The sequence below is a fragment of the Mugil cephalus genome, chromosome 9 (assembly GCF_022458985.1).
Source record: "Mugil cephalus isolate CIBA_MC_2020 chromosome 9, CIBA_Mcephalus_1.1, whole genome shotgun sequence".
Classification (NCBI taxonomy): Eukaryota; Metazoa; Chordata; class Actinopteri; order Mugiliformes; family Mugilidae; genus Mugil; species Mugil cephalus.
Window position 1 is genome coordinate 16,912,519 of NC_061778.1, and position 16,957 is coordinate 16,929,475.

Below are 16,957 nucleotides of genomic sequence, written 5' to 3' on the forward strand. Positions count from 1 at the left end.
TTTGGGAAGACAATATTTATATCTGCAAAAGAAAGTACGTCACACCGGCGGACAGGTTTCGCTAAAGGAAACGTAGAAATCAATGCTGAACTTGTTATTTGGCCTTTCGCTCCATCCTAGACCGAGGAACACCGCGGTCTTGGCATCGGACCACATTCTCATGCTGCTGTTGTGTTTGTCTTGAGGCCTTTCAGTTCTTCCAAGCCCTCTTGCCAGTTGTGTGGTTTTTCATGCACTCCCTGCCTTTGTGTCGTGATTTTGTTTGCCTGCTTTCTGTCTCCCCTTTTGTCCGTGACAAACACTGAGACGGTCTATAACAGCTTCAGGCACAGTGTCTCCCTGTCTTTTCTTACCAGCTGGGGTTTCTTTTCTCCCCTTCCTGTAGCATTGGCCTGTCTGTTGGTGGCTAGTGTAATGGTGTTCATCTCCTCCGTTGGTGTCTGTCACTAGGGTCTGGTGTGTTGCAGGCCTTTGCAGACAGCCTGGCAGATGCCATTTTCGTTCCCTCTGTTATAGTTTCTATTCTTCATCTTGCACAAGTAGCTGCCTTTTCTTCTTGTTTTTGCAGTTTGTTTTTTTTTTTTCAATCGCTTCTTGCGTTCCCATTTGGCTTCTTCCCAGCATCCTCAGCTGTTGTTGTTGGAAGCATGTGGCGTTTGAATGGGTTTACAAAACAGACCAGGAACTGTAACGTGATCGGGCTTGTGCAACTGTCCCGTCATGCCTAGCCTACTTTTTTAATCAGAAAAAAACGTGGCCCATGCATGTTAATGGCATTTTTAGACTACTGAAGTAGTCTTTAGACTGTTTGATGTAATTGGTAATTAAAGCACAAAATATGCATGAAACTTTTAGTAAAATAGTTGTAAAGCAGTGTTCAAGTATTAATATGTTTACATCTAAAACAGTAGTCTTGCTTAAAATTGCCACTTGCCACCAGTGTTTCCCACCAGGAAATGAGTTACTCAAAAGTCTTGCCATCCTGATTAGTGCATTGTAGATACTATGGGTGGACCGTTAATAGCTGATGTGAAAGGGCGAGTGTTTGTGTTAAAAGGAACCTAATAAAAGGTGGATGATGTTTTTACTGATGATGCTGCAATGTTTGAGAGAGGCCAGTCTCTATAGATACAGAAAAATAATGCTACAACATAACTGTGTTGTGTAAATTTTCTTGCTGACGGTATAAACTTCTACCCCTTCCTAATTTAGAAACCTTGTGTCTTGTTCAGACCAGACAGGTGCATATAAGACGTAGCCTGGCTGCAGTGTGGTCACTTTGGTCCACAGTGAAATAAAATTGGTACAGACATTCATATACCCTCAGGCTGAAGTCTAATAACTTTGATCCCCTGTGTCAGGCCTAAATTTCATCTCCTTGTCTTGATTTAGAAAAATGTAGTCAACCTCAAAGTCTACCACCTGAACATCAGCGTATTGGCGCTACTAGCATGCTGATATTGGTGTTTACCTCAAAGTACCACTTTGCTCACGCAGCCTTGCAGTCATCAATAATGGCTAACGTAATGCCAGGACGCATTTGACAAATAGCAATGTGCAGGAGGAGGAGAAATTCCACCCAAGTAAGTGAAATAGCACTTTGACTTTGTCATGGAGCACTTATTCAACTCTTGTTTATTGCAGCACATTGTTTACAACCCTTTACCTTATAGTCATCATTTGACTCTATAATCTCCCTGTAGCTGACTGTTCACACTTCTCTGTGCCTGTTCCAGCACCGTATAGAGTAGATACCATTGTGTTGGTCTGGAGCACAAAATAGAACTGCTTACGTCCCTTTGTATGTTTGATCTGGGTTTACAATGGAGGTGTTCACTCACGCTGGCATGACATGCCAACACCCCACAGAATAACCTCAGTGCTTCTTGTGTTAGCTGTTAAATGCACAAAACAATCACAGTTCTTTCTCGTGGCTCCTTAGCCCCGGAGCGTCCTGTGAAATGTAAGGAAGAGTTCTAGGACAAATGGAGCATTATTACAAGATCTGATCAGTATATTTGGACTACTGGGTAGGTTTGCGAATATAGCAGAGCCAGGCTGCCCTCAGTATCTGAATCAGACAGAAACGTTTCTGCTCCCCATGTACCTCTCATTTTGAGCATTCACAAAAGGCTACGCTGCCGAATGTGGGAGTACGACTGTGCACCCATGATAGATTGCAAGTCCTTAAACACAGCTCTGTAGTTTGGAGGAGCGCTGCTCGTTTGCAGCTTTTAATGACAGCCTTAAGCACACAGCTGAGCGGCTCCCAGTCCTCCTTCACGGAGCTGTTAATGTTAAGCAAGCTGCAGCAGTCTGAGGTAAACGGGTCTAATTATAAGGTGTCCTGTCTCCGAGCTCTGGTTCTCTGCCTCCTCCCTAGCACTGATGCTGCACGGTATGGCTGTGCTATTACAATAGGTTGTGAACTGGCGGCATGCACGTAGCCTGATATAGGGGGATCAAAAACATCATTGACTATGCTTTCATCAAGGTGAACAGAAATCGTTCATTCCAGGTGCTGCATGAATCTCCCATTAAATCCTTATGGGTCATGCCGGTGGTGATGTAACAGTCATTGAATCTGCATCTGTGAGTTGGTTTAAATGTTGTTTTAACTCTTAAGCATACTAAATAAAAACCAAAGGCCGCTTACTATTTTTTTCTGGACCGTATCTCACCGGTGTCATTTGCACACAGTTTAGTCAGGCTTCATGGTAGATCTAGTTATATATTTAGCTATATTATCCTGTACCTCTCACCTCTTAATGTTCTCGAAACTTTTAAAGTACACACCACAGTTGTACTCGGTAAATAAATGTCCGCCTGAGTAATGTGTGTCCACTGAAGCGTGGTGCAGATGAAGAGCTTCGGTGAAAATATTTTGAACGCGACTGTGATCCGTTATCAACACAAAAAAAAGCAACCTAATGAATCCAGTGCAGATTAAAGTTGGTGTAAAGGTAAACAGAGGAAGAGAGGGGCAAGGGGTTTGTTTATGAAGCGTTTCAGTTCGCGAGCCAATATTCACAAAAGCTGAAGTTGATCCTAAGGAACATTGTGTTCTAGTCTGGATAGGGGCCCCCAGCCTGGTGTGTGTGTGTGTGTGTGCATGTGTGTGTGTGTGTGTGTGTATGTGCGTCCTAACTGCACAAGTCGTTGAGGCAGGACCAACATGAGAGGGGCTGAAAAAGAAAAAAAAAAAAAAGAATGACATGTTCGTTCTTTCATGGGGGGATTTTTTGGAGCTCTGAGAGTTTTCCTAGAAAGCCCGGCTCCATCTGCATTCCTTTACAGGGCTTTGCTTTCCAGACTCTTAACTGGCTGGAAACAGATGCTGGGAAAGAAAATGCCGTTATAGGCACACAAACATAATCCCAGTCACATGAGGAGAACATGCACGGCACTCAACTGAATAACCTGTTTGATCACCGCGGAGGCACGAGGACGACACAGACATATGATCCACAGTATACACACATGTTTGCATAATACATGGTGTTACCGCAATGCAACTCTGGCTCAACTACTCGCTCAGTTAAAAAATACAAAAAAAAAACAAAAAAACAAAAAAAGAAGAAGAAGTAAATAAATAAATTACAATAGAATATGCAAAACATATGTGTAACAATTCACAATAAATGGAAGTAGAAGCAAATATACACTATATACATATGAAGGGTATATGATGCGATGTGTTATGTTACAGAAAGGTGGGTTGTTGTGCATCTGAAACTACTATTACCCCCAGGATTACACTAGTACATTTTGTTCTTGTGTGTGGCAAGGTGTGATAGTGTGTTTGTGTGTGTGTGTGTGTAATAATAAGTTGTACAGTTTCTCTGCCTGCGCTACAATAAACATCTTTTCCTCTTTATCCAAGAGTCAGCCATAATCAAAAGTCAACAAGCCCTCCTGACCTTTTGTCCAAGGCACATAATTAGTGTTTTCTCTTGCTGCTGTCACTCACACAGTCATCTATCATTGTGCGCTGCTGTTATGTCAAAGCCTAGACTTTACTCCCTACTCGCACCGGTTTACTCGGAATACCCGGCATTACGCTTGTCGCTTGACACCGGCTCTCCACAAACACCTAACCTCCCCCCTCCCCAGTACACACACTCCAACTCCATCCTCTCCACCCCCCCCCCCCCCCCCCCCCCCACCCCCCCATATTGTTACATAACCGTGCTGGAGTTTGAGCGTGACGCAATAATCAAGCAGCTCTCCAGATACACTGTTGTTTTGGCTCACTTTGGCTCCCGACTCCCGCGACTCCCGCTTTTGTCTTTTCTGTGTGTGCACTGGGCCCGCGTGTCAGATTCATAAATCCCAGGTTGATAAAATCCCTTCACCGTGCCTGCACATTTTGCGTCTTGTGGAACTGCCTCTAAAAGTTACATGACAAGGTTATGGTGACAGAGGGTCTATTTATATCGCGGCTGTTTTGGAATATTTTGCGCTGGAAGGGGAACGTTTCGGGAGCCTGCTCCTTATCTGGCGGCGAGCCACCGGCGTCCAAAGTCCACCAGTTTATATTTTACGCGAGGCCAGTGTGTGAACAGTACCTTCCAGAAAAAAGTGTTTGTCCGCGCCGTAAGCCAGAGCGGTCGCCGCTCTCTCTCGGTGTGTGCTGCTCCTTCCTTTTAACCCCAAACAAACAAGGGCTGCCCTATGCGCGGCCGTCACCACCTGCCTCTTAATTCATCTCGCTTCTTAGCAATTAGGCAACACACCAGACCGAGGCGACTGCAGCGGCCGAGCAGAGACGACAACACGCGGAGGTGCCAAAACGCACCCTGAATAACACGGACGTTTCTCCAGGAAGCCGTTATTCTCAGAAGAAACCTCAGTCCCTGCTATTTGTTGACCTGCGTTTTCTGTGACGTCGGTTTGCAGACGCGCAGGGTTGTGATTGTGTAAGAATGTTGCTCAGTGACGAAGGCCCGGCCGTTGACTACCGTCTAAACTCACCCCATGGCCCGATAACATCCTTCCTGGGGAACCCAATCCCACCGGTGTGACCTGTGTACAGTAGAGGTGTGATTACACCGAGGACACGTTGAGATTTGAGAGATTAGATTTCTGACCAAATGTAGGGGGCATGTGTCCGCAATGGTTTATTAATAATGCGATCATGTGGATGTATAGGGAGCCGTGTGTGGTTAACTTATCTATGTCTTCAGCAGTCACTTGTGTCTTTATTTGCCTTTAATGCTGGAGATTACGGTGTCTATGGAAGCTTCCAGGATTGGAGGGTATAATCTGAGAGTTTTGTACAGGTCTAATTACCGGCAAAGCGAAGATCAATACTAATTTAACGTGTGTGCACACAAAAAAACAACACTATTCGTAGTTCTGAACCAGGGCTCGAGATCCATTCCAGACATCACGGCGAAACTGAAATCAGATCAGAAGAACTGACGCGTGTTCGGGCGCTAACACCGGCACTAAAAGCTGATCACTCGCATTCGGTTAGGGTGAATGTTGACGCGAGGCCCGGACGGGGCCTCTGTGTACACGTATTGTGACGGGACCCTTGTTCCCTGACCCCAGGGTGACTCTGCCACCTCTGACACTCCCATCCCCCCTCTTCTCCGGCTTGCACAGCAGAATACATCCCTCATTATGTAATCCCCTTAACCCCCACCCCCCCCCCACCCCCAATGCACTCACATATTCGTGCATACAGTCAGAATGAATACTGGTGGCCCATCCCCCAGCGCCACCTGCGCCAGCTGGAGAAATTACCGTATAGGATTGGGGAAAAAAAACAACTGAGCTCCTTAAGAACCAAATAAACAAACCCATTAGGCCGGGGTCACACATCAGTGCTCGCAGGGTGCTGTATTTAGCGAGCAGACCACCGCCGTACAAAGTCACCTTTGTGTGCGGATCGGTTTGACGGCTGAGGGACATGCACGGATTACTTTTTGTTGCCATGTCCTGCCAGCTAATCTCCTGTGGTAGTGATTCAGATCATGAGGCAATATTCTGTGCAATTTTTAATCCCTCTAGGCTGATGCAGTTCTTCAGATATGGTGACAACCCAGCGATGTGTCCACAAATAGCTGTTTAGTCGCTTCGAAGCCAATTAGTTAAAGGGCATTTTTCTGCATAGTAAATATGCAGAAATGAATATTTCTGCATAGTCGCGCCTCGTGCTTCTCTTGTCAATATTTTCCATATCTCCTCAGGGTTTTATGCGGACATACTGTATGCTCCTGTAAAGTCGTGTTGAGCAACATACTGAACTAAACTACAACATAAGACCCGAGTAATAAAAACACACATTCCGTAAGTTCCTGCGTCGTCATAAATAGCAACAAGTGCCGCTGTTATGTACGTTGGATTTTATCCAGTGGCTGAGTTTTCCTGGATGCGGTGGCGCTGACAGCTGCTTCAGTATAGAGGCTGCTTCTGAAACTGATTATGTGTCTCTTCTCTTCCAGGAAACGCCCAACTCGGTTTTCCTGGTCATGGAGGTAAGTAAAGAAACGTGACTATCTGAATGCGTCCCAACTCATATCCTCTCCCCTCATGTGCTGCCGGGGGGTTTTCATGTAGTAGTAGTAGCGCAGGTATCGGTTACAGAGTTATGGTTTAAGCCTCACACTGACTGTCAGCATGTGTTCTCTACCTTTGAGCTAGTAAATGCCGTCCTGCCGCTCGTCCACTTTCTTGTCTTTTCTTCTCATGTTGCCTCAGCTTCCATTCATAACCTTCTTACGACCTCACCCTCTGCTTCCTCCCGAACTCACTTTGCTCATTTCGCAACACTCGGCTTCCTGCTAGATAGAAAACAACAGCACCTCAAGTCACTCACAGAAGCACAGCCTGCTGTTTTCTAGGAATCTTCCTCCCAAAGCATCTTTGCTTCTTGTTTTTGTCAAAGTTTAGACCGAGTTAAATATTACTTTGTCAGGTTTACGAGAATCCGAGGTTGTTGACAAGACAGGCAGCTGTTTGAAATTACTTTTCAAAGTTATATTTTCCACATTCGGCTAACGAATACGTACACAGGTGCCGTCGCTTGAAGCGTGCTCTTCACTCGGGCCAAATCAGAGCTGATGCCTCACGTTTTGCTTAGCTGGAAGAAGCTTGTCTTACTCAAATATTGGAGGAAGTATCAAATACAAGTCTAATGAAAGACGAGTGCACCGTGCCAGGTGTGGAGCCAGTGACAACAAGGATGTGCCCTTTGAAATGCACAGTTGGATCAGTGAGCGTTTGAAACAGAAGATGTTTATCTTGGAACATTTAGTGCGGCATTCATTCATGCGGCAGCGGACGCGACTCAGGTATTTGCATGTAAAATGTAAGACGACCAAATATTGGTGCCACAAGCGCACATCTGGGTGACAAAGTATGCGAGAGAAAGAGCCAGAACAAGACCATGACGCCCCTGCAGTGTGTTTAAGCCCGACAAAGTCAAAGCAAAGGCAGACACAAGTGTGGATTCAGAACTTTGTTGACAACTTTGTTCACAACTTTGTTGCAATATTTCTAAAACTACAGCAAAATTTGTTAGGTGGTCACCCAGGATAGTTTTATAGATGATTTATAGAATAGGTCTTCAGCCGGGGGTCTGTGGAGGTACAGATACTTTTCATTTCAGTAAACAGTCTTTAGTCACTTTATGGTGGTGTATTTGCTTCGTGCTGGTCAGTGCTGTTGTGAACGTATAGTTCGAATGCTGCAAAGTTTGTGTTGGAGTACAGTACAGGACAGACATGCCATGGGGAGGCGTCAGTAGTTGACAAATGCAAGGAGGGCAATAATCTGACAGCTCTGCAGTAATTTCAGAAACATGATGCAGTGGTAGGCCAAGAAGTTTACTGTGTTTGTCATCATTGTGACTCCTGGTGTCCTTCTAGTCGAAACTATTTGCGTGAGAAAGATTCTTTAATCTTATTAAAGATAGATAAGATCAGAGCAGGAACGCATAAGGTAGAAAAGTCCCTTAGAAATATCTTGCGTGACTTTTTAAGACGTCACCCATCTGTGCATGAAGGTCGTAGGCTACGGGTTTCTCTGAGGAGTCCTGTTCAGTCGTACTGGTCTTTCTTTATCTTTTCACCCATACATTTCCTTCCAGCCCACCACACCTGCCTCATTTGTCCGTTCTTGCACCGTTGTCCCTCTTGAGAACTAAGTGCTCTCCAGCAGAGGTTGTCAGCTCTGATAAGGCTGCGGCCGTTCAGCAGGTTAATTGATGAGCTTGTCATTATCTGGGCAGCGGATTTGAGCCGACACACACGAAGACATACGCGCGCACGATGCTAAAAATAATGCGCTTCTTCAGCTTGACGTTGGTGAATCTGAATTTTAATTGTTGCTGATTGCAATTTGTTTGTCTCCTTCACACGCAGTACTGTAACGGAGGTGATCTTGCCGACTATCTGCAAGGTAAGCATCGCGCTAATCTGCCCGCCACACAGATTACACTTCACCAACACAAAGTTCCTAATGCCACAGAGGAGGACAAACCTACTCTGCAGTGTAGGTGTGAGAATGTGTGCACGTGATGGTGCATTCATTGCATCTGTGTGTGGAATAATGTAAATCAGTATCATGAGTGTGTGTCTGTGAGCGAGTGTTTTTATGTCCTGGTGTTTTCTATGTGGGGGAGGAAGTGTGTGTGTGTGTGTGTGTGTGTGTGTGTGTGTGTGTGTGTGTGTCTCACTGTAGTTCTGTACAAAGAGTCCCTTTCTTTCTTCTCCCAGTCAGCACACTGTTTATGTCCTTGTGACAGTTTATTAAAACTGCATTTTTTGCATTTCTGCTCGCAGAACTTGAAGTCAGCTTATGATTCATTAACAGGGATAGTTAGTAGTTCTGCTTTAATACGTCTCAAATGCCAAACGGGCATCACGACGAACCGTGTGTCTGTCATCTTTTCATCTTTATGTTATCAGTGACATATTTGACGTGTTTGAGTGTCTGAAGTTGCGACTGAGAAAACCAGACTGTCACGTTGCATGGTTGTGTTTTCGCGGCGCAGATGACAGAGATTCCTGAATGACACCAGCTCAGGGTGTTAGAAAAACAATGGCATGAGCCACAATAAATGAAAGCCTCCTCGACTTAAATGTTAATGATTCTTGGAAATACATAATAATTGCAGCAGTGACGATATAAGTCTCTTTCTCCAGCTCTGGTATAGGACTCACCACATTTTTTTTTATTTACTCCCTGAACGCCAAACAACATGTTGTTGCCCCTGGTGTGAACAGTTAAAATCAGGTCACACATTCACAGAGCCCCTATGAGTGAATGGCAGTCGGCCAACATATCTCTTAGGTAACCCGCGTGTGTTTACACCTTTCATAAAACACTGATTGTATTGCTGGAGTTGCTCCCTTATCGCTGTACCTTCACATGATGTACCTGCTCCACATGGCAACACATTTGGCCGTTACGTCGCGGGCCGCGGTCGGACCCGTCCCGGTGACGGGCTGGTCCAGGTGCTGCGCTTGGGTAACGGCGGTGGTTGCGAAACGAAGCCTGTTGCCGTTCTCCGAACGCCGTTGCGATTGCGTTCCTGTTATTGGAGGTGTTATAGTGTCGCTGTCAACACCGAGGCTGTAACAGCTACCTTAATTATATAAGATGACCTCGCTCACTTTCTCCCTAGTGAATGATTCTACACTTTACACAACTTTTCCCATGTTCGAATTTTTCCAATGGGGTGGGCAGAAGAACAGCTAACACCCCCCCCCTCCCCCTCCCCAAAAGAATCCTGGTTTAATGTGATGAGCTTATTGGTTTGATCTATGCCTACACTGTAATCACAATGGCTTGATAGAGAGAGAGAGGGAGAGAGGGGAAAAGATAATGAGAGTGAGAGAAATGAATCCTCTTAGCCTCACATAGGATTAGACTTATTTCACTACCACCAGGGAATAGGACCTTCTCTGCCTCAGTTTACACTGTTTACCTCAGGATTATTACTATAATATGCTAATTATTAGCGTTTATAAAGTGCCGCTAAGGGGCATTATCTGGGGAGTTGCTGTGAAAGAGCACTTCTATTCATATTCTGGTCTGAACTCTGCATCATGCGAGCGCAGGCTAAGCAAAGTTAGTCTCCCCTGAGGTAGCGAGACTCGATCCTAGTCGGAATATGAGTCCGTCCATCAAACAATCAGAGAAGTTTTGTTAACATATTCAAATCCACGGTGCTCAGATGGCAAGTATGGAAACGCCGCTGTTACTCTTCTCTCCATCACTGCATAAAGCCCACCCAAAACGTTTGATATATGATCACAGTCCCCAACGGAGCAACTCCAGAACAATTAAAAGTAGCTAAAAACTTGAATTATTCAACCATCTCTATATGTTCTCGTCTTGTAGCTAAGGGGACGCTGAGGGAGGACACCCTGAGGGTTTTCCTGCAGCAGATTTCTGCCGCCATGCGCATCCTCAACAGCAAGGGAATCATCCACCGCGACCTGAAGCCCCAGAACATCCTGCTGTCGTACGTGGGTCGCAAGAAGTCCAACATCAGCGGCATCCGCATCAAAATAGGTGAACCCAAGATGCAAAGTCTGTTGATTTCGGAAAGAATTATTTTTTAATTAAAAAAAAAAAAAATAGAAAGCTCACATAAAAAGGGCAATAATTGAAATATTTCTGACAAGATCTGTTGTGAGTGCGGGTCTACTTCATGTATGAGTTCCCAGTGTTTGTCTCCCAGCCATTCGCCAAAGTCCCACAATAGTGGATTGTGTTACTAATGATAACATCATGTGTGTACTGACGGGTTTGTTCGATGCTTCTGTCCTGCAGCTGACTTTGGCTTTGCACGGTACCTCCAGAGCAACATGATGGCAGCTACTCTATGTGGGTCACCCATGTACATGGTTAGTGCGTTTTATACGTCGTGCGTGTCTGGAATTGCTGCTGAGCTCTGTGATCCTAGAAAAGAACTGTCGGCTTTCTCGGCAGCTGGTTAACATGTCTCTCCCCTTCTTCTCTCCCAGGCCCCAGAGGTCATCATGTCCCAGAACTATGATGCCAAGGCTGACCTGTGGAGCATAGGGACGGTTATCTATCAGTGTCTGGTCGGCAAGCCACCGTTCCAGGTGAATACTGCGCACAACAAAACGTGAAGAAATGGATTTGTCATAGTGTCTGTGTATTTAATTTCTTTATTCATATGTTTAGGCCAACAGTCCCCAAGACTTACGGATGTTTTATGAAAAGAACAAGAACCTACAGCCCATGTAAGTCACCTCCTTTACACTGTTGTATGAGAAATAACCATACAAGATAATTTTCTGTGCTTGTCCGTCCACCGAGACATGAGAGTGAAAAAATGCATTTCAGACCAGACTAGTCATCGCTACTATAAACCAAGATTATATACAGTGAGATGGATAAAGTACTTCTAAGATGGTTTTGCACAGTGTACAGGCCTCCTAATATAAACAGGTTATTAATGTTCCTATTCCATGATCTCATTACCCAGCATCCCGAGGGAGACATCCCCACAACTTAGTGACCTTTTGCTTGGACTGCTGCAGAGGAATCAGAAAGACAGAATGGACTTCGGTGAGTGTTGACATGTTCGCAGCGAACGATAATTAGTAAAAGAATGCTTCATTTTTTTTTTTTTTTTAATCTCTGCTACTTTGAGGTCTGTTTGTGTGTTTGTTAAAAACAACCCCCCCTCTCTCCGACAGACACGTTTTTCAGCCATCCTTTCCTCGAGCCTTCGTCCACCATTAAAAAATGTAAGCGCAAAGGTCACATTCCTACGCATCAAGTTACTGTACTACACTACCGCGCACTCCTCATCGTCCGATACGAATCCGCGATTAATGTGCGCTTATTCCCCCCTCAGCGTGTCCAGTGCCGGTCCCCAGCGCCTCCAACGCTGTGACGGACAGTTCCTGTGGCAGCTCCCCATGCATCCGATACAACTCTCCTCCCGTGAGTTTGATTTCACTTCATACATCCTCATTCAGAGGGGATTATACTTGCCCTGACGCTAAGGTAATAAAATATTAACCACGTCCCCCGTGATGTTAGGCTCCTATTGTGTCTACTTGCTGCTTCCACTACAAACAGTATTTAAACTTGGTGAATGAAATCTGGTTCTTACTGTGCTCTTTTAATGCCTCTAGCATAAGCAACATGTACTGCTAGCTGGACTGTAACACGGTATCCACAGTATTTCTCTCAACGCAGCAGTAGGAAGGTGGAGCATGCCAATTTCCCAGGATGTCAGTCTTCTCTGTAACAGTGTGATTGCATTAGACTGACAGTCTGCTCTGCCCTGCCTGGAAGCCTTAATTGCATCTCTCAGAAGAAACACTACAACTTAACCCTCCACTCTCTCCCTCTCTCTCTCTCCCAACGTCTGTGAACACAGTCTCTGCCAGACATGCAGACTCTTGCAGAAGATGGTCTGTCGTCCCCTCCGCTCGGCCCACCCAACTTCCTGCAGCTGTCCAAAGAGTCCGCAGGAAGCACCAGCAGTAAGAACTCCTCGTGTGACACTGACGACTTTGTCTTGGTGCCTCACATCTCTACTGACAGTTGTGAGTAACAACACACGTGCTGTATCTTACATGTACCTTAGTATTTGCCCTTTTTAGGGAATGTAGAATGGTTATATATATATATAGTTATACACGGATATGAAAGACCTGCACGGACCGCAGACACACCTGCTGTAGAAATTGGGAATAGAGAATTTCTTATTTTATATATTTCACTTTCACTCACCCTAGTTTTGATTTATTTTTAACAAAATAATGTGCATACAGACTGAGAACTTATTTTAATCGTTTAGATCAGGGGTCTTCAACGTTTTTCAGGCCCAGGACCCCCAAACTAATGAAGACCTACTATATGTGTTCTATATTAAACTCGGCCTTAGTGCTATTTATAAATGTACATTATTATTATCATCATTTTGCATTCAACTCTAGAAAAAAAATTAAAAGATATTGGTGAAGCCTGCTGAAGACCTATGTTGTAGATGTTTCTGAGGCAGGGCAGACACAGCCGGATAGCAGCTGCTACACGTCAAACTTAAAAACAACACGGGTTTGTTGTGAAAGTTAATCCCTCGCTTTCTGTCTCATCATTCACCTCTCCCACAGCTCTTACACTTGTTGATGCTTGTCACAATAACAGCACGGTGCGTTTAGTTGATTCAACCCGATCTGCCCGTGGGTGGAGGAATTTTCTGCCCCGATCAGTGTTTGTATTGCCCTGCCCACCAGTCTGTCTGGGACGCTTGGGCAAATACATACAGCTGTTAGCCGCACCACAGCTACTGTCCTCTTAAAGCCCTGCAGGTTCCACTTGTATGACATACTGTGTATTTTACTTGGCGTTCATAAGGTGTGGTAGCATCTGGGCGAGATGACATACACATGTAGTGGGAGAATAGGTATGTATCTTGCTCTTAGTGACTTGCAGGATACAAATGTAATGTCTAACATCAGCTATAAAGGGAGGGGCAGATCAAAGTGTTGTTCACTTGCTACACTCACAAGTCACATTCGCCACGACCAGTGACACCTACAGCACATGGTCACACGCTCGCGTAGCATGTGTCTGTAAATTAGGCAGCTGCTTACCATGTCGTGCTGTAATTGCGCTCGAGCAGTAGGCACACACGCTTGCCCTCTTGACTGGTGAAACGAACCCTCGTGGTCCGCACCTGCCGCGGCGCACACGCACACATCCACCTGCTTAGACGTCACACAATGAACAAAGCGGCGCCGGAGAGCACTGGGAGTGTCAGCTGGCATCTTGATTGCCATTTAATCACCTGATAACCGCTAATTACACCTTCATTAATGTTTTCTTTCCTTGTTTCCCCCCTCGTGTCAGATGACCAACCGATGGGAGCGGGTCGCCGGCCGTCCAGCGAGTTTCTCATGTGTGGAGGGTGAGTACGAAAAACACAGCGTTAATAGTATACAGTGAATTCTCGTTCGAGGAGCAGTGAAGATGGAAACAAAGGAGTAGATTAGATAATTAATAATTGATTTACTTTTTGACAGTTACATAACTACCAGAAAACAAAGCCAGGTTTGTTGTCTTTTTGTATCAAAGTCTATCAGCTTCTCTTAAGCTCACTAGTCAAACCTGGGTGGATTTATTTTTAGTGCTGGACTATTTCATGATAAGGAGAAGTGACTTCTTGAAGTCCCAGTAATAGAATGAACTCCACACGGAGGTCATAGCACCAAGTTAGGATGTTGACAAAAACATCTTTACACCAAGAAGTTGATTCTACAACTACAACACACCAACCTAAGCTAAGCTAAGCTAAGCTAACAACAACATACATAAATAAGTGTCTGGTCTCTCATATTTCTCTGAATGTTTTCACTAATTTTCAGTGAAACTTATTTGGATCAGCAGCAGGAGCAAAACAAGAGTCATGTCACTCATAATATCTTTGTTCAAGTCAAATTGATTTCATGCCGGCTTATCTAATAACGTAGCCAAAGTAATGCTCACTGTTTGTTAATGTTGTTGTTAGGGACATCACAGTATGTGCTTGTCTTGAAGCCTTTAAAAACCACGTTATTGCACAAGTAAACGGCTAAATAAGAAGCACGCAGACGTTACATCAACTGCACTTTGGCTTGTTAACTTTATTTTTAAGGCCGTAAATATTTATTTGGGCCTGAAGTTTCCCTTCAGCTAAATTCAGTGCTCCTCAACACTTTTCTTATTATCCATGATCAATTAAAATAAACTAGTATTTCCTTAGTTGCAGAGATCCTTTTAAAAGTCTTGGTCTCTGTGAATTCTGCAGATTCTGCTTCATTTTGAATGTAGTTCAGTGTCACTACCTCATCACACACAGTCCACGGACCGTGACGCGGTTGTCGTCAGTGCGGTGGGAGTGTGGCACGAGGCTGTGATTCCATTTCACACATAACCTTGAGTTCACATGTACAGTATGTACAGTATGTGCGGTCACATTATCTGTTTTTGTGCTTGCCAGGCTTCCTTTCTTTCCTCCTGTGGCTATTTGTGTCTCTGTGACCACCAGAAAACAATCTCCTCTCAGCTTTGTGTCGCACACACGCTGTCCGTTTGTCGTGAGCGAATCCGTCTGTCCACCTCCGAATGTGCGTGATTAGTGAGTTATGAATCACGACACCGAGCCAAACAACAAGGTGGTGCTGCGCTAAAAACGGCACCTGACCCACAGAAGGCTGCGCGGATAAGAATAGCCTCACGCACTCTGGAAAAAAACATGCCTGCATTGGCAGTCTGTCACTGTTTGTGTATTTAGAGAATATGAAATACACAGACTAGAATCTCTTTTCTGCTTTTTTGTGATTTATCAGTTTGTGGCTGCTGAACCTAACTAGTTAATGTGTGAAACTTAATGAATTGTGGATGTTAAATTGGTTTTAGCTGATCTTAAGGTATAATGAAAAAGGTCATATGTCAGTTTTACCCTGTGAAACATGGAGAAACGTTCTTTAAGGAAAAGATAAATAATTAATATAATACACTTATGTAGTAAAGCTAATGTAATATGTAATGTTTTCTTTCTCCTCGCAAGTCTCATGACAAGATGAAAAGTCACAGTGAATTAGTCCATTTCTCAATTCATCTCGACTTCCCGTCCGTGGGACTGTTCCAAGAACACTGTTTCCCACTGAAGACTGAATGCCTCTTTTTTTTTTTTTAAACACCGGAATCAGCTGACTGCCTGTTTTTAAAAGACATTATACAATTAGGGAAAATTAAATAACGCCACAATAACACCGTATAACTGACTTCATATGAATTACAATCTAAACTTACTCCTGTGATTGGAGTGTTTTTAAGAGGCATCGTGTCCACCAGTTGTTTCTCCTTGTGTGTTTAGTTTTGGACCTCAAACTGTCTCTGCTTAACCTCTTGACAGCTTCCTTACTGTCTCCTGGATGGCATTCAAGCGCCATCTTAGGAATAGTGTAAAATAGTCGGTGTAAAATGCAGAAATCTTGCTCGGTTATTTGTGAAGTTGCTCTGGCGCCTGTCACCCTTCGTCCCTGTACACGCGTCTCCCCCCTTCCTCTTCATAACCTGCAGCCAGACTTTCATCTTTCCTGTTTGCACGCCTGCAGCCAAACCGTTCTTCTCTCCTGTTCCCTTTTTTTCTGTTGCACTTGCTCTGTCTTGCCTTTGTTGTCGTATTATCTCATCTCCCTCCAACCGTTCAGGTAACCAGCTCGACTGCCTCCCTCTGTTGCCCACTTAACGGTTTTCTCCGCGACGATAATTCCTCGTTGTTTACATAAATCAGTTGACCACTGAGACGGGAAGAAACCTTTTTTTTTTCCTTCGTCATAGGAGTTGTCCTTTTCCAATTTAGCAACGTCGGCCACACTCTCAGTGAAATTGCAGCCGCGTTCATCCTCCTCACACCGTGTGTCCTAAATTGATTGGAGTCAAAGGGGAAAATGCTGTGGAGGGTGGGAGAGGAAGGGAGCGTGGACTTCAAGGGATGCAGAGAAGAGCAGGATGTCTGGAGAGAGATTATCACAGTAGGGAAAGCAAGAGATTAGAGAGGGGACGAGCGAGACAAAGCAAGCAAATGTGTGATGGATGAAGAGGAACAGAAGTGACAGGTTTTTTTTAGAGGCTGAAATAGTTTGATCCCATCCCCCTCCGCTGGGCTGCTTGGTTAAGAATCAGGTCAGCAGAGAGGCAGCTGACTTGCAGATCCAGTCTCTCTCCTCTCTCTCCACTCCGGGCTCGTTTTAAAAGGCGGCTGTTCACTGACCTACAATTTTCTTTCACTCTTTTTAACAAGGAACAACGGCACACAACACATTAAGCCTTGGCTCGGATCAATAAAGCTTTTAGCAACCTGGAGAAACATTAAAAAAAAAAGCCTCCACACGGTTTACTTGATCATTTGTGCTTCCGATCGTTGTGTGTGTGTGTGTGTGTGTGTCTATGGAGAAGGCCAGCACGT

At 44.7% G+C, this 16,957-nt stretch overlaps 1 protein-coding gene across 1 annotated transcript in view; it reads left to right on the top strand.

Moving 5' to 3' along the window:
- Window positions 1-16,957, top strand: part of ulk2 (unc-51 like autophagy activating kinase 2) — a 34,499-nt gene that overhangs the window by 8,504 nt on the left and 9,038 nt on the right. Inside the window, exons 4-14 of the mRNA XM_047593909.1 lie at window positions 6,453-6,485; window positions 8,373-8,409; window positions 10,357-10,530; window positions 10,792-10,865; window positions 10,986-11,087; window positions 11,170-11,228; window positions 11,474-11,556; window positions 11,688-11,738; window positions 11,849-11,937; window positions 12,380-12,548; window positions 13,855-13,912. Coding sequence (XP_047449865.1) covers window positions 6,453-6,485; window positions 8,373-8,409; window positions 10,357-10,530; window positions 10,792-10,865; window positions 10,986-11,087; window positions 11,170-11,228; window positions 11,474-11,556; window positions 11,688-11,738; window positions 11,849-11,937; window positions 12,380-12,548; window positions 13,855-13,912 — 929 coding nt within the window. The remainder of the gene's footprint in view (window positions 1-6,452; window positions 6,486-8,372; window positions 8,410-10,356; window positions 10,531-10,791; window positions 10,866-10,985; window positions 11,088-11,169; window positions 11,229-11,473; window positions 11,557-11,687; window positions 11,739-11,848; window positions 11,938-12,379; window positions 12,549-13,854; window positions 13,913-16,957) is intronic.